The following is a 16,716-nucleotide window of genomic DNA, read 5'->3' as shown; positions in this document are numbered from 1 at the left end:
CCCGCCTTCCGCTCATGTGCGCTCTGGCCACTCATCTGTACAGGCCTGTTGATCAAGCTTGAGCAACTCTCGAGGACAAGAGACTGGTTGTAGGAGTACTTTGAAATTAAAGAGTTGTATGCTCACAGTATCATTAGAAATCATCGTTGCTATTGGCTCATCAGAAATGCCTGGCAGACTGAGGCAATTCGATAGTTGTAATATGTTCAGAGTTCCTTTGGAAAAAGAGTGCAACACAAATGCCAGGTGTTTCTGTTCTGGGAGAAGCTGGGTAAATCACAGAGGGTCCAACCACATCTTAGCACATCACGCTGACAATTATAGACAAGCCAAAGAACTTTAAAACAAGATTCCTGTCTTCAAAGAACAAAGTCTACGTAGGGAGATGAAACATACACATAGGACTATTCAGTATGACATGTGATTGAGTGCTAGAATGTGTGATGCAGACAGAAAGTACCAGAAGTTACAGAAGGGGACTATCTAGGTGGTGACTGCTTTTCTGTTCCTGATGTAAATGCTTTTTGATGGCTTTGTCCATGCAAGATTCATTTGCTACTTCTGTTTTTCCAGTGATTCCTGATGTTTAGTGAGGTTACGAAATGGTTTATGATCACATATGTCAAACTTGACAACCACGATCAATTTTATAGTTTAAACTGAAAAAGAAAAAGGGAAAAGCTGAAGGGGGCGGGGGATAAAAATACAACTTTAAGTGTAATCGAGACAAAAATTGTGTTTTAGGATGTTTTCTCCTAAGGTCGGCATAGGAACATTCCATAACATTTTATTCTAGTTCTTCTTCCTGACTTCTTCACTTAAAAAAAAAAAACAAAAAACATAATCTGGTGCACTGACAACTTCCGTAAATTCCTGTTGCAAATTTCCAAATGAAGAAAGAGACATTTAGCACTTGGCAGTGATCCTACTCGGTGCCAAAACCTGGACTAGAGCTCCCAGAACTTAGTCCAGTTCTGGAGTCTCTCAAAGAGTATGTAAGCTGAACCTCAACCTGAGTTCCTGCTAACTCCCTTTGGTCCTTCAGCCAAGAATCCTACATCTTGTCTCTTCCTTTGGTCCCATACCCCAGCGGCAAGATAGCAGAAGGTGGGGAGGGAGCTGAGGGGGACAGTGGTTTCCAGAAAGCCATGTTGGACCTACCCTGGAAGGAGAAGGGACTGAAAGCGTATCTAGTCTAGGCTTCCTTAAGTAAAGGGCTTTCTCATTTGTTCTCTGGCTGGGTTTGGGAATATTTTTTTTGACCTTTATGCTTCAAATTAGCCTTGCAAATTGGCTCAGAAAACATCTTAGCTTTCAGAGATGTTCTTTTACCTTCAGCATTACAGATCATTCCCATGCTTCCCCATGCCTAGGGTCCCCCTCATTAAACAGTGAGAATGCAAGACACATCCTTGGCATAATTTAATAGAAAGATCATGGAAGTCAGGGGGCAGAACTGATTGTACTTGGTGTTGGCTCAACAGCTGATTTCAGAAGTAACTCCTCCAGTGTCCCACCCCAAGGCCCTGAGAATAGAAGCATAGATTCATTTGTTTCATGGTTTGAATTAGGATGGGTTTGTTACATTTCAGTGACATTGTTGGCCATCTGAGGTGAAGGACCAGATAGTAGCTTTGGATTTGGAGTACCCTGTAGTTTCAAGGCATGGTTTTGAGAAAAGAAAAACCTAGGTGTTTGACTGGTTTGTATTTGGAAGTAGAGAGATGGAAGGGAGAATAAGTGGCTGAGGACAAAATGTTTCCCTCACCTGCTTACAAATGCCGGGTCCACGCTACAAGTTAGGAGGCTCATGTGCCTGGCAGAAAGTCTTGTCACTCTCCCAGGTGTCAGAGCACGGACACCGCTGCTCCTTGAACCCCGCTGGAAGCCGAGGAGCAACCCAGTGGCTCTACTGTCCAGCTGGCTAGCGCCTTACCTTCGATCCTGTTGTAAGGGTGTTTTATGTCTTTTGTGTTTTTGATCCCAACTCTTTTTGGGTGGCCTTTTCCCGTAGTGTGCCCTGGAGATGCGAGATTTCCCTTTGGCAGCAGGAGGCACACCCCCAGAGAATGCTGGAGCTGCAAGGGGAAAGGACCCACTTCCACAGCAGAGAAAAACAAAGAGGAAAAAGGCATACAGGTGGCCAGCGCTAAGGGACGCCCCCAGCGAGCAGCGGGCCGCCGCTACTGCCCTCAGCAGCTCTTTCTGCTGCTGCCCGAGAGGAACTCGGTGAGCCCATCCCTGTCTGTGATTGCAAGCTCAGGATTTCAATCAATGCATTCCAGTAACCCTAAAGTGAGGAACTCTCCATCAGGAAACACACAGAGGTAAGGGCTGCGGCCTGCCCAGCTGCCCCGGGGCGGGGGGTGTCAGAGGTGGACCTCAAACACTCATTGAGGGCACAGTGTGTTGAAGTGGAAGAAATGGGGAAAGGAAGAGAAAACAGACGAGTCAACAGGCTACAGTCCAGACTTTCTGGCAGCGCTTTGCCCGTTATTCCCTGACTGCGCCCCTTTGCCATCCCTCCCCCCTCACCAAAGCACAAGGGAAGGGACCTTAGGGTCCACCCGGTACGGTGGGTGTACTAACCCTGGCATGTGAGGAAACCGAGGCCTGGGATGGTGAGGAGGCCTAAGGTCCTTGGATGTCTCCACTGGCCCCCAGCCCCCCACTGTGAAGCTTTCTCCTGCATTCCACAGTACTGAAATTTAGGTTTTTTAATGAACTTTTTCCTCCTCCCTTGGGGCACCTGTGAGCGCATGTGCCCTGGTGTGTGGTACTGCTTGTTAGAGGGATTCGTATTTGGAAAGGTTTCCCTAACCTGCCACTCACCAGCAGGTTTCCTCTCCTGCTCTCTGGGCCCTGCTGTATTTTCCAGCAGGGAAGCTAGGCTCTCGTTACAGCTGTTCCTTGTTGTCAGCCAGGGGGTGGATAGTATTTTGATCTTAACGATGCCTGTTTGTTTACTCTGAGCTAGTCTTAGTGTGAGAGTCACTTCTCTATGTACATAGAAACCATTGTCCTTTATTGACAGAAGCCCTAGAGATGGGTCCCCATGTGACTCTAGGGTTCCTGAGACCTGGCAGGCCACTCTGCCTGAGCCTCCTTTGGGTTAGTTAGCGCCTAGTGCTGAGAAGAGAGCGGGGTTGGAGGGAGCGGGGAAGGAACTGAGGTGAAAGGTGGGGCGGGTACTCAGTCCTCTGCGTCTCCTTGACCTACTCTAAAAATTGCTTCTCCCTGATTTGGGCTGACCGGCTGCATCCGGCATCTGATCTCCCTTTATTATTTGTCTCTTTTAGTAGCCCTAAGTCAAAGCAGGAGGTGATGGTCCGTCCCCCTACAGTGATGTCCCCATCTGGAAACCCCCAGCTGGATTCCAAATTCTCCAATCAGGGTAAACAGGGGGGCTCAGCCAGCCAATCCCAGCCATCCCCCTGTGACTCCAAGAGTGGGGGCCATACACCTAAAGCACTCCCTGGCCCAGGTGGGAGCATGGGGCTGAAGAATGGGGCTGGAAATGGTGCCAAGGGCAAGGGGAAAAGGGAGCGAAGTATTTCCGCCGACTCCTTTGATCAGAGAGATCCTGGGACTCCAAACGATGACTCTGACATTAAAGGTATGTCTATAAGATCTTTGAGACTCAGAGGGAAGTAGGCGTTCCCGAGGGAAGGCCCCTGACGTTGGTGGGTGCCGGAGAGCCTAAGAGCAGCCAAGTGGGGAGAGTAGGTATCAGATTCAGGAGCTCACCTCACAGCTTATTAAGATGGGACTGTTCCTTCTCATTTTCCTACTAACTGAAGAGCATTCGGGAACCACCCTGTCGAGGAGTCCTTGCTCTTGAGGACGCACATGATTCGGGGATTATGGTCCTCACCACGTTCTTAAGGGTGTTTCTGGCCTCCCTGTTATTTCTTCTTCACTATCAAGCCCCAGTTTGTGTCTGCCAGGGGCCCACACTGGAGCAGTTCTCCGGGCCTCTCCTCCTTTCTCTGTCGGATTCGCCCTCTAAGACTTGGGGTCTGTACTCTTTGGCCAGCACTCTGCCAGAGCTGTAGTGACAAGAGGAAGCGCTGGCACCCATGGGGTTTGTCACAGCTGATTCCCGTGTGGCTGGACTGGGTGGCTACATGTGCTAGAAACGGGAGGCAGCAAAACCCAGCCAGCTGGGAAGAAGGTGGGGCCAGCGGCTGTGGCTTCTGTTGTTTTTCCTCCTACTATAAAACCAGAAATCTTAACTATAGGCCAGAGCCTGAAGTTGCATTCCAGGAGTGGAAGTGTGACACCCTCCCCCACCAGTCCAAATTAGAAACGGAAATCTGGGCGATTGCTCCCCGTCTTTCCTCCCTTCCCCCCGTGTTAGTGGGAGGCCTGTGGGAGTGCCTGCACGTGCTGGGCTTGGGGGGCGTGGTCAGCACCGTTTGGTTGCTGGCTGTAAGAATCTGAGGGCGCCCGCACAGCAGCTCATTAAACAATTACAATAAAATGTGATAAATGCTGAAATCAGGGGATCTGGGGGCTGTGGGTTCAACTCACAGGGGCATCCAGTCCAAGAGTTTCCAAAAAGGTTTCCAGGAAGGAGGGACCTTTGCACTAATGTCTGAAGGGTGCGTAATAGAGAAGGAAGGAGGTGGTGAGGTTGGGGGTGGTGGGGGAGAGTGCTTTGTAATTGGTCATTTCAGGAGAAGCGTTCTGGAATTTTTATGAGGTGGAGAGGTTGCCTCTTAGCAGGGTACTTCCTCTTTGACATTCTCAAGGTGGGTTTGTGTTGTGGTGCTGTGAATGCTGGCAGAAGTTTTCTTCTTTCTATGACATGAGTCTTTTCATTCTTTTAGAATGTAATTCTGCTGACCACATAAAGTCCCAGGATTCCCAGCACACGCCACACTCGATGACCCCATCCAATGCTGCAGCCCCCAGGTCGTCCACCCCCTCCCATGGCCAGACTACTGCCCCGGAGCCCACACCTGCTCAGAAGACTCCCGCCAAAGTGGTGTATGTGTTTTCTACTGAGATGGCCAATAAGTAAGTTAACAGCTGTGTCTCGCTGTTGACGTGGCTTGTGCGTTTGGACACTGAAGTTCTTATTCCCACTGAAGAGTAATCCTTGTTTTCCCCTCACTGGTGATATTCTCACTTAGAGTTAATAGTACAGAAAGGGGTAAAAGAAAATAAAATATGAAACCTCCCTACCCTCTCTTCCCAGAGGCGACCATTGATGCTACTTCTTTGGCTTTCCTGCCAGAAAGTTTTTATGCTTATAATATACATAGAGATCTTTTTTAAAATATAAAAGAGATCGATTACACAATATACACTTTCCTATAGTTTAGCATTTTTTTAAAAAACACAAGTAATACTTGTCTATCTCAGAATAATTAGAAAATATAACTAAAGAGAAGAATATGTCTGGAATTCATAGAGATAAGGACTGTGAATGTTTGGGTACCTATGTTTCTGGTGGGTGGATCAGCAGATTTTTTAGCGACTTACTTTATAGAAAACGTGAATTACCCTACATACATACAGAGTGAGTTTCCACAGCCTTAAATTATCATTAGGTGTTGTGAGATTTCACGTTTGCCTTTCATGGTTGGGGTTTGGAACCAAGATTCTATAAAACACCTACCACAGTGTATTGGTTTGAAGGAGAAAATCTTGGTGTTTTTTTCTGATGTCTCTTTTGAGATTTGCTAATGGCTCTCATTAGATTTCAGAAGTCTGGTGGTAAATGATAGACACGAATAACGAAAACCTGTGTTTCTTGATTCTTACTCAACATTTCTGGTGACTCTCCACACAGACCCACCCTCCTCCTCTCACAAGTTCAATCAGGGGTTAAAGTGCTTTGGCATTACAGGTGGTGGAACAGAAGCAAGTCCTAGTGTGTGCCTCTCTTTTGTCTCTGCAGAGCTGCAGAAGCTGTGTTGAAGGGCCAGGTTGAAACTATCGTCTCTTTCCACATCCAGAACATCTCTAACAGCAAGACAGAGCGAAGCACAGCCCCTCTGGTAGGCCATTTTGAAGGTGGTGTGTGGTTTAAAGGCACTCCGGTAGCCGTAAAGGTGGGAGCTGGGGAGTGCTGTTGACAGGGAGATAGTCTTGATGGTCTAAGCTGTGCTCCGGGCATCTCCTGCACCACTGCTCGAGACATTGCGTGGTTTCAGGCAGACGACACTGTACTGGCCTTTTCCTTTTGCAGGCTGGTATACTGATGGGTTACTAGGAAAGAAAGACCCAGAATCAAAAAGGAGCTATATGGAGCGCTTCAATTTCTTTTCTGCTGCCACCTCTGGGAAAATTTGAACTCAGACCCTGTGCACAGGGCAGGGGTTTTTTTTTCTTTTTTTAAAAGATTTTATTTATTTATTTGACAGAGATCACAAGTGGGCAGAGAGGCAGGAGAGGCGGGGTGGGGGGGAAGCAGGCTCCCTGCTGAGCAGAGAGCCCGATGTGGGTCTTGATCCCAGGACCCTGAGATCATGATCTGAACCTAAGGCAGAGGCTTAACCCACTGAGCCACCCAGGCCGCCCCCACAGGGCAGGTTTTTAAAAACTAACAAATGCTCTTGAGTTGGTTGCAGAACAGAAAAGGAATAAGTAAAGCCCCAGTACTGGGATCCATGCTGATAACACCACAGTTAGAGTCTCAGTGACTTAAAGAATGATTCTTACTTACTTCAAAGTGAGAGGACCATCGAGTACTTTTTTTTTTTTTTAAAGATTTTATTTATTTATTTGACAGACAGAGATCACAAGTAGGCAGAGAGGCAGGCAGAGAGAGAGGGAAGGGGAAGCAGGCTCCCTGCCGAGCAGAGAGCCCGATGCGGGGCTCGATCCCAGGACCCTGGGATCATGACCTGAGCCGAAGGCAGAGGCTTTAACCCACTGAGCCACCCAGGCACCCCCACCATCGAGTACTTTTAATTGCTTGATATTTCCAAAATTATAAGAAACGTTAGTCTGTCAGTCTGTCTCCTCTCTGGAACTTAATTACCTGCCATAAACCACGTTAGAAAAGGCACGCAGTGGTTGTTTGAATACACAGAGCATTCCACGTGGAACCAAAAGCTGTTCCTGTGACTAGCATTGTCAAGGCATCCCACTGAATGTTATGGTGACATTAAGAGGTTCAAGACACAGTCCCTAATTTCAGGAAACATAAAATCTAGTACTCAGCGGGGTCTTCGACATGGGAAAAGTCAAGTGGCAATAAATGAGTCAAATGACAGTTCAAGATAAAATAGGTGACCTTTCTGTCTGTGTTGTGTATCAGTGGTGTCCCTCTTCATTGACACAGCAGAGCTTGGCTTTCCTAGACTTAGAGAAAGCACTTCACGTTCCTCCTACATCTGTGCTATTCAAGAAGGGTAGAAGATGGATGAACAAAACATTTAAAATGTATGCGTATTTTAATTTATACTTAAACATTTTATACATATGTATATGTAACATTTAAAATTTAAATTATCCTGGAATGCACAGGGAGTAGCGTAGTGCAAACCAATATTTGATTGACTTAGCGACAGATCTTAACTATAGTTTTCACCTCTACCTTCTCCGGTACTGAACTGAGTCAGAAAAGGAATTAAGGATATAATTGGGAATAATCAAATCACCACCGCTGCCAGTCTAGAATGAAAAGGGTGGCACTAAACTGCAGCTTCTCTCCTGGTCACATGACACGAAGTCCGGGCCTGTCCCCAGCAAACAAACAAGAGCTGGCCAACAAAGGCAAACTTAAAATGGCACCGGAAGGAAAATTAAGTTGACACCCTCACTGCAGTGAGGGAGTCAGGGACGCAGGAGACCCAAGAGCATGTGGAGTCATGCATGCTCAGCCAGCCCTCCCTGCCACTGTGTGCAGACATCGGGGCATGGGTACCTGCACGAGAAACATTTATATACATACCCACAGAGTGTGCACACTCGAAGACAGGCTTTGTGTTTATGCAACACAGACTGTTCGATGCAGAGATACACATAACGATTCGTGTACAAATTTGCACACAGGGAAACATTCCAGAGAGCAAGTGGGGAGGTAAGGAAGAGCCTTAGGGGTTTGGAAGTGCAGACTGGATTAAGTGAACAAGTAGAAACAAATGAGCATCAAAGAAGGGGCCATGTGGCTTGTGGGAGACTGGTGAAAGAGCCCTGACATGGGGGTCTGTTCTTCCTCAGGACCCTCCCTTCAGCACCGTCGGCGGTGCCAAGGTTCAGCCCCAGCACACGTACATCCCTCTTCCTGACACCAGCAGCACCCGTGTCACTGGCCGCAGGGGAGGGTGCTTTCACCCAGGACCTAGTGTAGTGTCGGTACTTAATAAATAATAACGAGGCTCTCTAGAGAAGGGCAGTCGGCTGCCTATTGGAAAGAACAGATCAAAAGACACCGTGAGCTAGATAGCCTCAGATTTCGCCACAGACACTTCCTGCCTGCGGATTCTCTTACTACAGTTAATGTACGAATTCTTATCGAATATGGAATCAGTGATCACAAACCGAAAACAGAAACCAGAGCTGTCAGGCCCCCTGGAAACTCCAGGAGAGGAGTCCTTTGGCAGTCGCCATGCCAGAGGGGACACTGAAACAGAGCGGCCCTCCCTGCTTCCTCTGGCTGGTGGCGTACAGAGCCGGGAGCAACAAGTACTTTCTCTTTCCATTGAGAACAGCAGACCTCTTGATTGACAATGAGAAGCCTACAGACCCAGTTGTACTTTCGGGGAAAAGAAAAAGGTGTTAGGTACAGCCTCCCACATACCAAGAAACTAATCTCTCTTTGAATCAGAAACACACAGTAGACATGTGATCTCAAACCTGTTCCTCGAAATAGATACTCAGATGTATTCACTTTGGCAGAGTGGCTCTCTTCTGGCATGCTTATAAAGTTATTGAAACCTTATCCTTAGCAAGGGAAAGAGTATGCCATTTGACAGGAAAGTGGAAGAAAAAAAATCAGAACGTCCCCATGTCCAGAGTGGGGTTGGCATGGGCACTTTCTATGGCAAATGTCAGAGTAGATTTACGGGCCTAGGACAGATCCTTTGTAACGTGTCTTGCTTTTTTTAATTGCCTTTCTGTACAATTTACCAGTGATTTTTAAAATCTCATTTGTCTTCAGAACACACAGATATCTGCCATTCGAAACGATCCGAAACCCCTCCCGCAACAGCCCCCAGCTCCAGCCAACCAGGACCAGAATTCTTCCCAGAACACCAGACTGCAGCCGACTCCACCCATCCCGGCACCAGCACCCAAGCCTGCTGCACCCCCGCGTCCCCTGGACCGGGATAGTCCTGGTGTAGACAACAAACTGATTCCTTCTGTAGGCAGTCCTGCCAGCTCCACTCCACTGCCCCCAGACGGTAGCGGGCCAAACTCGACACCCAATAACCGAGCAGTGACCCCTGTCTCCCAGGGGAGCAATAGCTCTTCAGCAGATCCCAAAGCCCCTCCACCTCCACCGGTGTCCAGTGGAGAGCCTCCTACACTGGGAGAGAATCCCGATGGACTGTCTCAGGAGCAGCTGGAGCACCGGGAGCGTTCCTTACAAACACTCCGAGATATCCAACGTATGCTTTTCCCCGACGAGAAAGAATTCACAGGAGGACAAAGTGGGGGACCCCAGCAGAACCCTGGGGTACTAGATGGACCTCAGAAGAAACCAGAAGGGCCAATACAGGCCATGATGGCTCAATCCCAAAGCCTAGGGAAGGGCCCTGGGCCCCGGACAGATGTGGGAGCTCCATTTGGCCCTCAAGGACATAGAGATGTGCCCTTCTCTCCAGATGAAATGGTTCCACCTTCCATGAACTCCCAGTCTGGGCCCATGGGACCCGAGCACCTGGACCACATGACCCCCGAGCAGATAGCATGGCTGAAACTGCAGCAGGAGTTCTACGAGGAGAAGAGGAGGAAGCAGGAGCAGGTGGTGGTGCAGCAGTGCTCCCTCCAGGACATGATGGTGCATCAGCATGGGCCTCGGGGCGTGGTCCGGGGGCCTCCCCCTCCATATCAGATGGCACCCAGCGAAGGCTGGGGGCCTGGTGGGTCTGAGCCCTTCGCCGACGGGCTCAACATGCCCCACTCTCTGCCCCCGAGGGGCATGGCTCCCCACCCCAACATGCCAGGGAGCCAGATGCGCCTGCCCGGATTTGCAGGAATGATCAACTCGGAAATGGAGGGGCCGAATGTCCCCAACCCGGCCTCTAGACCAGGTCTTTCTGGAGTCAGTTGGCCAGACGATGTGCCAAAAATTGCAGATGGTCGGAACTTCCCACCTGGCCAGGGTGTCTTTAGTGGTCCCGGCCGAGGGGAACGCTTCCCAAACCCCCAAGGGTTGTCTGAAGAGATGTTCCAACAGCAGCTGGCGGAGAAGCAGCTGGCTCTACCCCCGGGGATGAGCATGGAGGCCATTAGGCCCAGCATGGAGATGAACAGGATGATCCCAGGCGCCCAGCGACACATGGAGCCTGGGAATAATCCCATTTTCCCTCGAATACCCGTCGAGGGCCCTCTGAGTCCCTCCAGGGGCGACTTTCCGAAAGGAATGCCCCCACAGATGGGCCCGGGTCGGGAACTTGAGTTTGGGATGGTTCCTAGTGGGATGAAGGGAGATGTCAGTCTAAATGTCAACATGGGATCCAACCCTCAGATGATACCTCAGAAGATGAGAGAGGCTGGGGCGGGCCCTGAGGAGATGATGAAATTACGCCCGGGGGGCGCAGACATGCTGCCGGCTCAGCAGAAGATGGTGCCCCTGCCCTTTGGTGAGCACCCCCAGCAGGAGTACGGCATGGGCCCCAGGCCATTCCTTCCCATGTCTCAGGGTCCAGGCGGCAACAGTGGCTTGCGGAATCTCAGAGAACCCATTGGGCCCGACCAAAGGACTAACAGCCGGCTCAGTCACATGCCACCACTACCTCTCAACCCTTCCAGTAACCCCGCTAGCCTCAACACAGCTCCTCCAGTCCAGCGTGGCCTGGGGCGGAAGCCCTTGGATATATCTGTGGCAGGCAGCCAGGTACATTCCCCAGGCATTAACCCTCTGAAATCTCCCACGATGCGCCAAGTCCAGTCACCAATGCTGGGCTCGCCCTCGGGGAACCTCAAGTCCCCCCAGACTCCATCGCAGCTGGCAGGCATGCTGGCGGGCCCAGCTGCTGCTGCTTCCATTAAGTCCCCCCCTGTCTTGGGGTCTGCTGCTGCTTCGCCTGTTCACCTCAAGTCTCCATCACTTCCTGCCCCGTCACCTGGATGGACCTCCTCTCCAAAACCTCCCCTTCAGAGTCCCGGGATCCCTCCAAACCATAAAGCACCCCTCACCATGGCCTCCCCAGCCATGCTGGGCAGTGTAGAGTCAGGTCAGTATGCTCGCGTCCTCCCCATTGTGCCCTGTAGCCGGAGATTGCAAAAGCCTGATTGATGTACTTTAAGAAAAACTGCTGTCCTAGCTTGATTCTGCAGTTGGAGGAGGTGGCCTGTGCCAGGTGTATGCATTCGAGGCCGGGTGCATGATCAGTGCTCCTGCGGGGTTCCGCACAAGCGTCGGGTCCTGATAGAGACATGGGGCTCTTAGCGCAGGATCCGGTTGTCAGATAGTATCGTTCTGAGGAGGAGGGAGAATGGGAAGCACGTGTCATTTCATGGAATAATTCACAGTGAACACACGGTGAAATAAAACGCCTTGTCATTGGGTAAATGTGGCTTCTGTAAGTAGTAGACCCGCCCACTGGACACCCAAAGGGGCTGCCGTCACGTCCACGGGCTCTGAGTATAATCCAAAGCAGAGTGGTTCTTGTAAGTGTGTGTTGACCAGAGATGGTTACCAAAACCTTCTCCTTTGGTAGACCGCTGTTCTCACAGATCGGTGGCAATTTGTCAGTATTTTCTTCCTAGAAGAAGCTCTCGCTGATGATGGTGGTTTTGTGGCTGGGACCAGAGGTGGTCCGTGGAAGATGAGCACTGAGGTGTAAATACTAGGTGTAAATACTAGGTCCATGTTGTCTCAGCTGGAGGAAAACTAGACTCAGAATAAGATAGGAGAGGGATCCTGCCCAGCTAAAGCGTCCCTTTCTCCGTTGGGTAGCGGTTCACAAAAGCAGTACCAAGGAACGGCTGCCTCAGAACCTTTTTGTTCAGCCCTCTTGCTCGTGGAAATTAATGGAGCACGTGTGCAGGGTCACACAATTCGCACCTGGTTTCCCATCACTGGTCTGGCTCCACGGCGGACCAGACATCTGAGTCGAATTCCGAATTGTGATGGGCAAGGGAGAGAGCTGCTGATTTCACATTCTTTTCAGGGAAATAGTTGTCCCTAAACCATGCTTTTCCCAAGCTTGAAGTTCTCTTTCTGACGCATCCTTGGTGTGTTTTTCTTCACCTCTGCGGACCCGTCACCTCCATATTGCGCTGTGGTCACCCCTCTGCACACACACATGGAGCTTGACCAGAAGATTGATGGTTCGTGTCCTGGGTTAATAACACTGTCCTTTTCGTTTGTCTCATTCCTGGCCTTGCTAGTTCATAACTATATAGGCCCAACTGCCTTTGAGAGGAGTCTAATTCCTGGCCCGTTTTTGTTTTATTTTGCTTTCTTCTAGGTGGCCCCCCACCTCCTACAGCCAGCCAGTCTGCCTCTGTGAATATCCCTGGAAGTCTTCCCTCTAGTACACCTTACACCATGCCTCCAGAGCCAACCCTTTCCCAGAACCCACTGTCTATTATGATGTCTCGAATGTCCAAGTTCGCAATGCCCAGTTCTACCCCTTTATACCACGACGCCATCAAGACTGTGGCCAGCTCCGATGACGACTCCCCTCCAGCTCGTTCTCCCAACTTGCCATCAATGAATAATATGCCAGGTAAGAAATCAGGAAGCTAGGATATGGAGCCAGTGTTAGACGGAAGAGAGACTTCTCGCATGCCTTTTCTTGACAGCTGCAGACCTCAACGGATGGAAGTGGAATGAGTTGAGAAAGAGTACCATTAGTAGAGTTAAAGTGTCTTGGCTAGAGGAAGAAAACGAAAGCAAGTTTGTATTCGTTTGATTCAGTGTGTTTGTCAGAAAGCAGGTTTGCTTAAAGTTCTTACAGTTCCGTTACAGAAGTTCTGATGTTTCTGTGTACCCGGATGGGTTCTTTTTTCCCTTTTGAGGGGGTGGGAGTGGGGTGGGGAATCCTCCTGGAGCAAATACTGAAAGCTGTTTCTTTTTAACATGCTGATCGGAATGTCTTTAGTTCTCAAGTGTTTTTCTGGAAGAGCAGCCTCCAACCGCAAGCAGCCACAGGATTTCAGACAGGGGAAAGCCCCTGTTTCCTAGCAAGCACCATCCTCACCATACTCAGTGGTAATTCTACAGAGACACCAGATATTTAAATGCCCCAGAGACTACAATAGAACCAGCATGCTTTCCTTTTCTGTTACAAGTTATCATTTCTTTAGCAGTTCACATACCCTAGAGTTTGAAAGGCTCTCTTTGCAAGGCAGTATAAAAAAGACAGTGCCAAATGTCAATTGGTAAAGGACTGTTTGGTTTCCTTGCTATATCTGATTCTTGGACTTGCAGGACTGATTAACCCTCTTTCTCCAAGAGGACCTTACCTAAGTCGTTCAGACAAGTTCACTTCTATATTAAATAACATCTCCGATGAAGAAGGCTAAATTGGTTTACATATTAATTTGTAACTTTTCACATCAGTGACTTTTTTCCTAGTTGTTTTCTACATATCCTTATGTCATACAGTTTAAGATTCAAAAATATATCCTCTTGTAGAGCTGTTGGCTTATAGCCTCCAAAATGTATTTTAATCTTGTTGAAGGGCAGGGATTTCGTGTTGTATGTTTTCCCAGCAGAGTCCCTTGCACATGTGATACGTGTGGATTTTATTGTTGTTGTTGTTAATTGAATTTCTTAGTTTTTCTAAGTTGCTCTCGGTTAAGGTGATTCTTTTGATATCTTTATTTTTCTAGGAATGGGCATTAATACACAGAATCCTCGAATTTCAGGTCCAAACCCCGTGGTTCCGATGCCAACCCTCAGCCCAATGGGAATGACCCAGCCACTTTCTCACTCCAATCAGATGCCCTCTCCGAATGCCATGGGACCCAACATACCTCCTCATGGGGTCCCAATGGGGCCCGGCTTGATGTCACACAATCCTATTATGGGGCACGGGTCCCAGGAGCCTCCAATGGTACCTCAAGGACGGATGGGTTTCCCCCAGGGCTTCCCTCCAGTACAGTCTCCTCCACAGCAGGTTCCATTCCCTCACAATGGCCCCAGTGGGGGGCAGGGTAACTTCCCAGGAGGTATGGGTTTCCCAGGAGAAGGCCCCCTCGGCCGCCCCAGCACCCTGCCTCAGAGTTCAGCAGATGCAGCACTTTGCAAGCCTGGAGGCCCCGGGGGTCCCGACTCCTTCGCTGTCCTGGGGAACAGCATGCCTTCAGTGTTTACAGACCCAGATCTGCAGGAGGTCATCCGACCTGGAGCCACCGGAATACCGGAGTTCGATCTGTCTCGCATTATTCCATCCGAGAAGCCTAGCCAGACACTGCAATATTTCCCTCGAGGGGAAGTCCCAGGCCGTAAACAACCCCAGGGTCCCGGACCTGGGTTTTCGCACATGCAGGGGATGATGGGTGAACAAGCCCCCAGAATGGGACTAGCGTTACCTGGCATGGGAGGCCCAGGGCCAGTGGGAACTCCGGACATCCCTCTTGGTACAGCCCCATCCATGCCGGGCCACAACCCAATGAGACCACCAGCCTTTCTCCAGCAAGGCATGATGGGACCTCACCATCGGATGATGTCACCAGCACAGTCTACCATGCCCGGCCAGCCTACCCTGATGAGCAATCCAGCTGCTGCCGTGGGCATGATTCCTGGCAAGGATCGGGGGCCTGCTGGGCTCTACACCCACCCTGGGCCTGTGGGTTCTCCAGGCATGATGATGTCCATGCAGGGCATGATGGGACCCCAACAGAACATCATGATCCCTCCACAGATGAGGCCCCGGGGCATGGCCGCCGACGTGGGCATGGGTGGATTTAGCCAAGGACCTGGCAACCCAGGAAACATGATGTTTTAAGCTGCTAAGATTGGATGTGCCGATCCTTGTCAAGATGAGATTCCAGGTCCTGAGAGCTGCTTTGAGGGAGTTCCAGGAGTACTGTTGGTCATGCAATAGGAGAACAGAGACCCGAGGGCTGCTTTGGGGGAGGGGGGAACTCGAGAATGTATGGATTTACCTGAAAACAAAAGATTCATTTAATCAACAGGTGTGTTTTTTTTAAGATTTATTTTTTAAAAATTATTTTTGTGGACTTGGGTATCCCATGATGGCACCTACTTTTGGGAATCTGTAGCTGTGCTTTGAGAATTGCCATCGGTCATGTGTTGCACCGTTCTCTGTATGTTTACGTCCTTTGGACTGGCTTCTCCCAGGATTCTTTTCTGGTTTATGTTTTTTGCTTTGGGCTTTATTTTTTTGTGTACTGTACTATATTGTAAAAGGGATTTTAGCAGAGACTTTAGTCTTTGGGACAAGAGGAGAACAGGAATGCTGGGCTGTTTACTTTAGGTGGAGAATCCATCTTCAGACCTTTGGACTATTTTCTTTCAACTCCAGTGTATAGAAAAAAACCAAACTACGACCTCAGAGCAGAGTATTAATGAAAAGCACAAAAAAAGGAACTAAGTTCAGCGAGGGGTGGGGGGAGGGGGGAGATTTTTCTTTTTAAAAATAATGAAGCTTAGGAAGTTTGTTTTTCAGTTCAAGTGCTCTCCGGCACTTGTCTGTCTCTCCCAGTCTGCAAACCCACCTTCACGTTTTTCTCTCGGTTTCCCTCCCTTCTCCCTCCCCATCTCCTTGGTTAAGTGTGTTTCCTTCCCCCGTGGCATGCTCCGCCATGGATGACCCCTTCTTTCCTCCTCTTTCCCTTTGGCAGCTGCAATACACGGTGTTACTTGGGGGAAGTAAATCTAAGGAAGAAGCCTCGCCTTCCAGGCCAAGTGTCGTCGGGGCTCCGGCTCCGGGAGGGAAAGGCCTGTGCTTGGGATGCTCGATGGTCTTCTTTCCCCTTTCTCTTCCCCAACATGCCCTTCCCTGCCCACCTTGTTTTCTGTTCTCCTTTTATTAGGAATTCCCAAGTGAAATTTATCAATGTGGGAGTGGAACAGATGCTAAAAGCTATCCAGGATTTTGTTTTCGTTTTTGTTTTTAATTTTGTGGTTCCTTCCCTTCCCTCCCCCTCCCATGCGTAAAACGTTCTGTGTAACCTCCATTAAATTTGGTACAAACCACTCACCAGAGCTGTGGTGTCAGAAAAATAAAATATATTGTTTCTTACAAAATGGAATTGCCTTTCTTTGTTCACTTGATTCCCGTTTGCTCAGTGCTGGGTACGGTAGTTGCCACATGCCCCAAGAAGCATAGCAGCTTGGCATCGGAGTTGGTTGATGAAGGTTAGGGGAAGTCGACAGAAGTGCCTGCCCAGGTGAAGCGTGTTCCCTGCGGATGAGGAACCACCACTTGGAGATCTGTCCCATGCACCTGTCCTTGTTCCGTCACCAAGGCCTAGCTGTAGGCGGAAGAGCAGCCCCGGCCCCCAGTGTGGAAATTTACCTCTGGAGGTAATTAATGATCTTTCCCAGGAATTTCTGTGAGAGCCAATTTAATGGTGTGAAGTAATTAAGGCTAAAGGTATATTTTCAGTCAT

The 16,716-nt window shown here is 49.4% G+C and overlaps 2 protein-coding genes across 2 annotated transcripts; both read left to right on the top strand.

The window, feature by feature from the left end:
- Nucleotides 1-2,026: 2,026 nt before the first annotated feature.
- LOC308341378 (uncharacterized protein) lies at nt 2,027-2,233 on the top strand (the record flags this gene model as incomplete). Its single annotated transcript, XM_080801301.1, has 1 exon — nt 2,027-2,233. The coding sequence occupies one exon, from the start codon at nt 2,027-2,029 to the stop codon at nt 2,231-2,233; it is 207 nt and encodes a 68-aa protein (XP_080657427.1).
- Nucleotides 2,234-2,250: 17 nt separating this feature from the next.
- BCL9 (BCL9 transcription coactivator) lies at nt 2,251-16,342 on the top strand. The gene is made up of 7 exons (XM_080801300.1): nt 2,251-2,327; nt 3,300-3,616; nt 4,833-5,022; nt 5,909-6,008; nt 9,119-11,360; nt 12,600-12,860; nt 13,969-16,342. Exons 1-7 carry the CDS (start codon nt 2,275-2,277, stop codon nt 15,084-15,086), a joined length of 4,281 nt encoding a protein of 1,426 aa, XP_080657426.1. The 5' UTR covers nt 2,251-2,274; the 3' UTR covers nt 15,087-16,342.
- Nucleotides 16,343-16,716: the final 374 nt, after the last annotated feature.

This window comes from Martes martes (genome assembly GCF_963455335.1).
Source record: "Martes martes genome assembly, chromosome: 4".
In the NCBI taxonomy this organism is placed as follows: Eukaryota; Metazoa; Chordata; class Mammalia; order Carnivora; family Mustelidae; genus Martes; species Martes martes.
Note: the sequence above shows the minus strand (reverse complement) of the source record. Positions and strands in the feature narration are given on the sequence as shown.

What these genes read in the sequence shown, in the direction of transcription:
- BCL9 (XM_080801300.1), top strand. Translation starts at nt 2,275, where the DNA reads ATGCATTCCAGTAACCCTAAAGTGAGGAACTCTCCATCAGGAAACACA. An exon ending in AGCGAAGCACAGCCCCTCTG is followed by an intron (nt 6,009 to 9,118) that starts GTAGGCCATTTT and finishes ATTTGTCTTCAG; the next exon opens with AACACACAGATATCTGCCAT. An exon ending in ATCAATGAATAATATGCCAG is followed by an intron (nt 12,861 to 13,968) that starts GTAAGAAATCAG and finishes TTATTTTTCTAG; the next exon opens with GAATGGGCATTAATACACAG.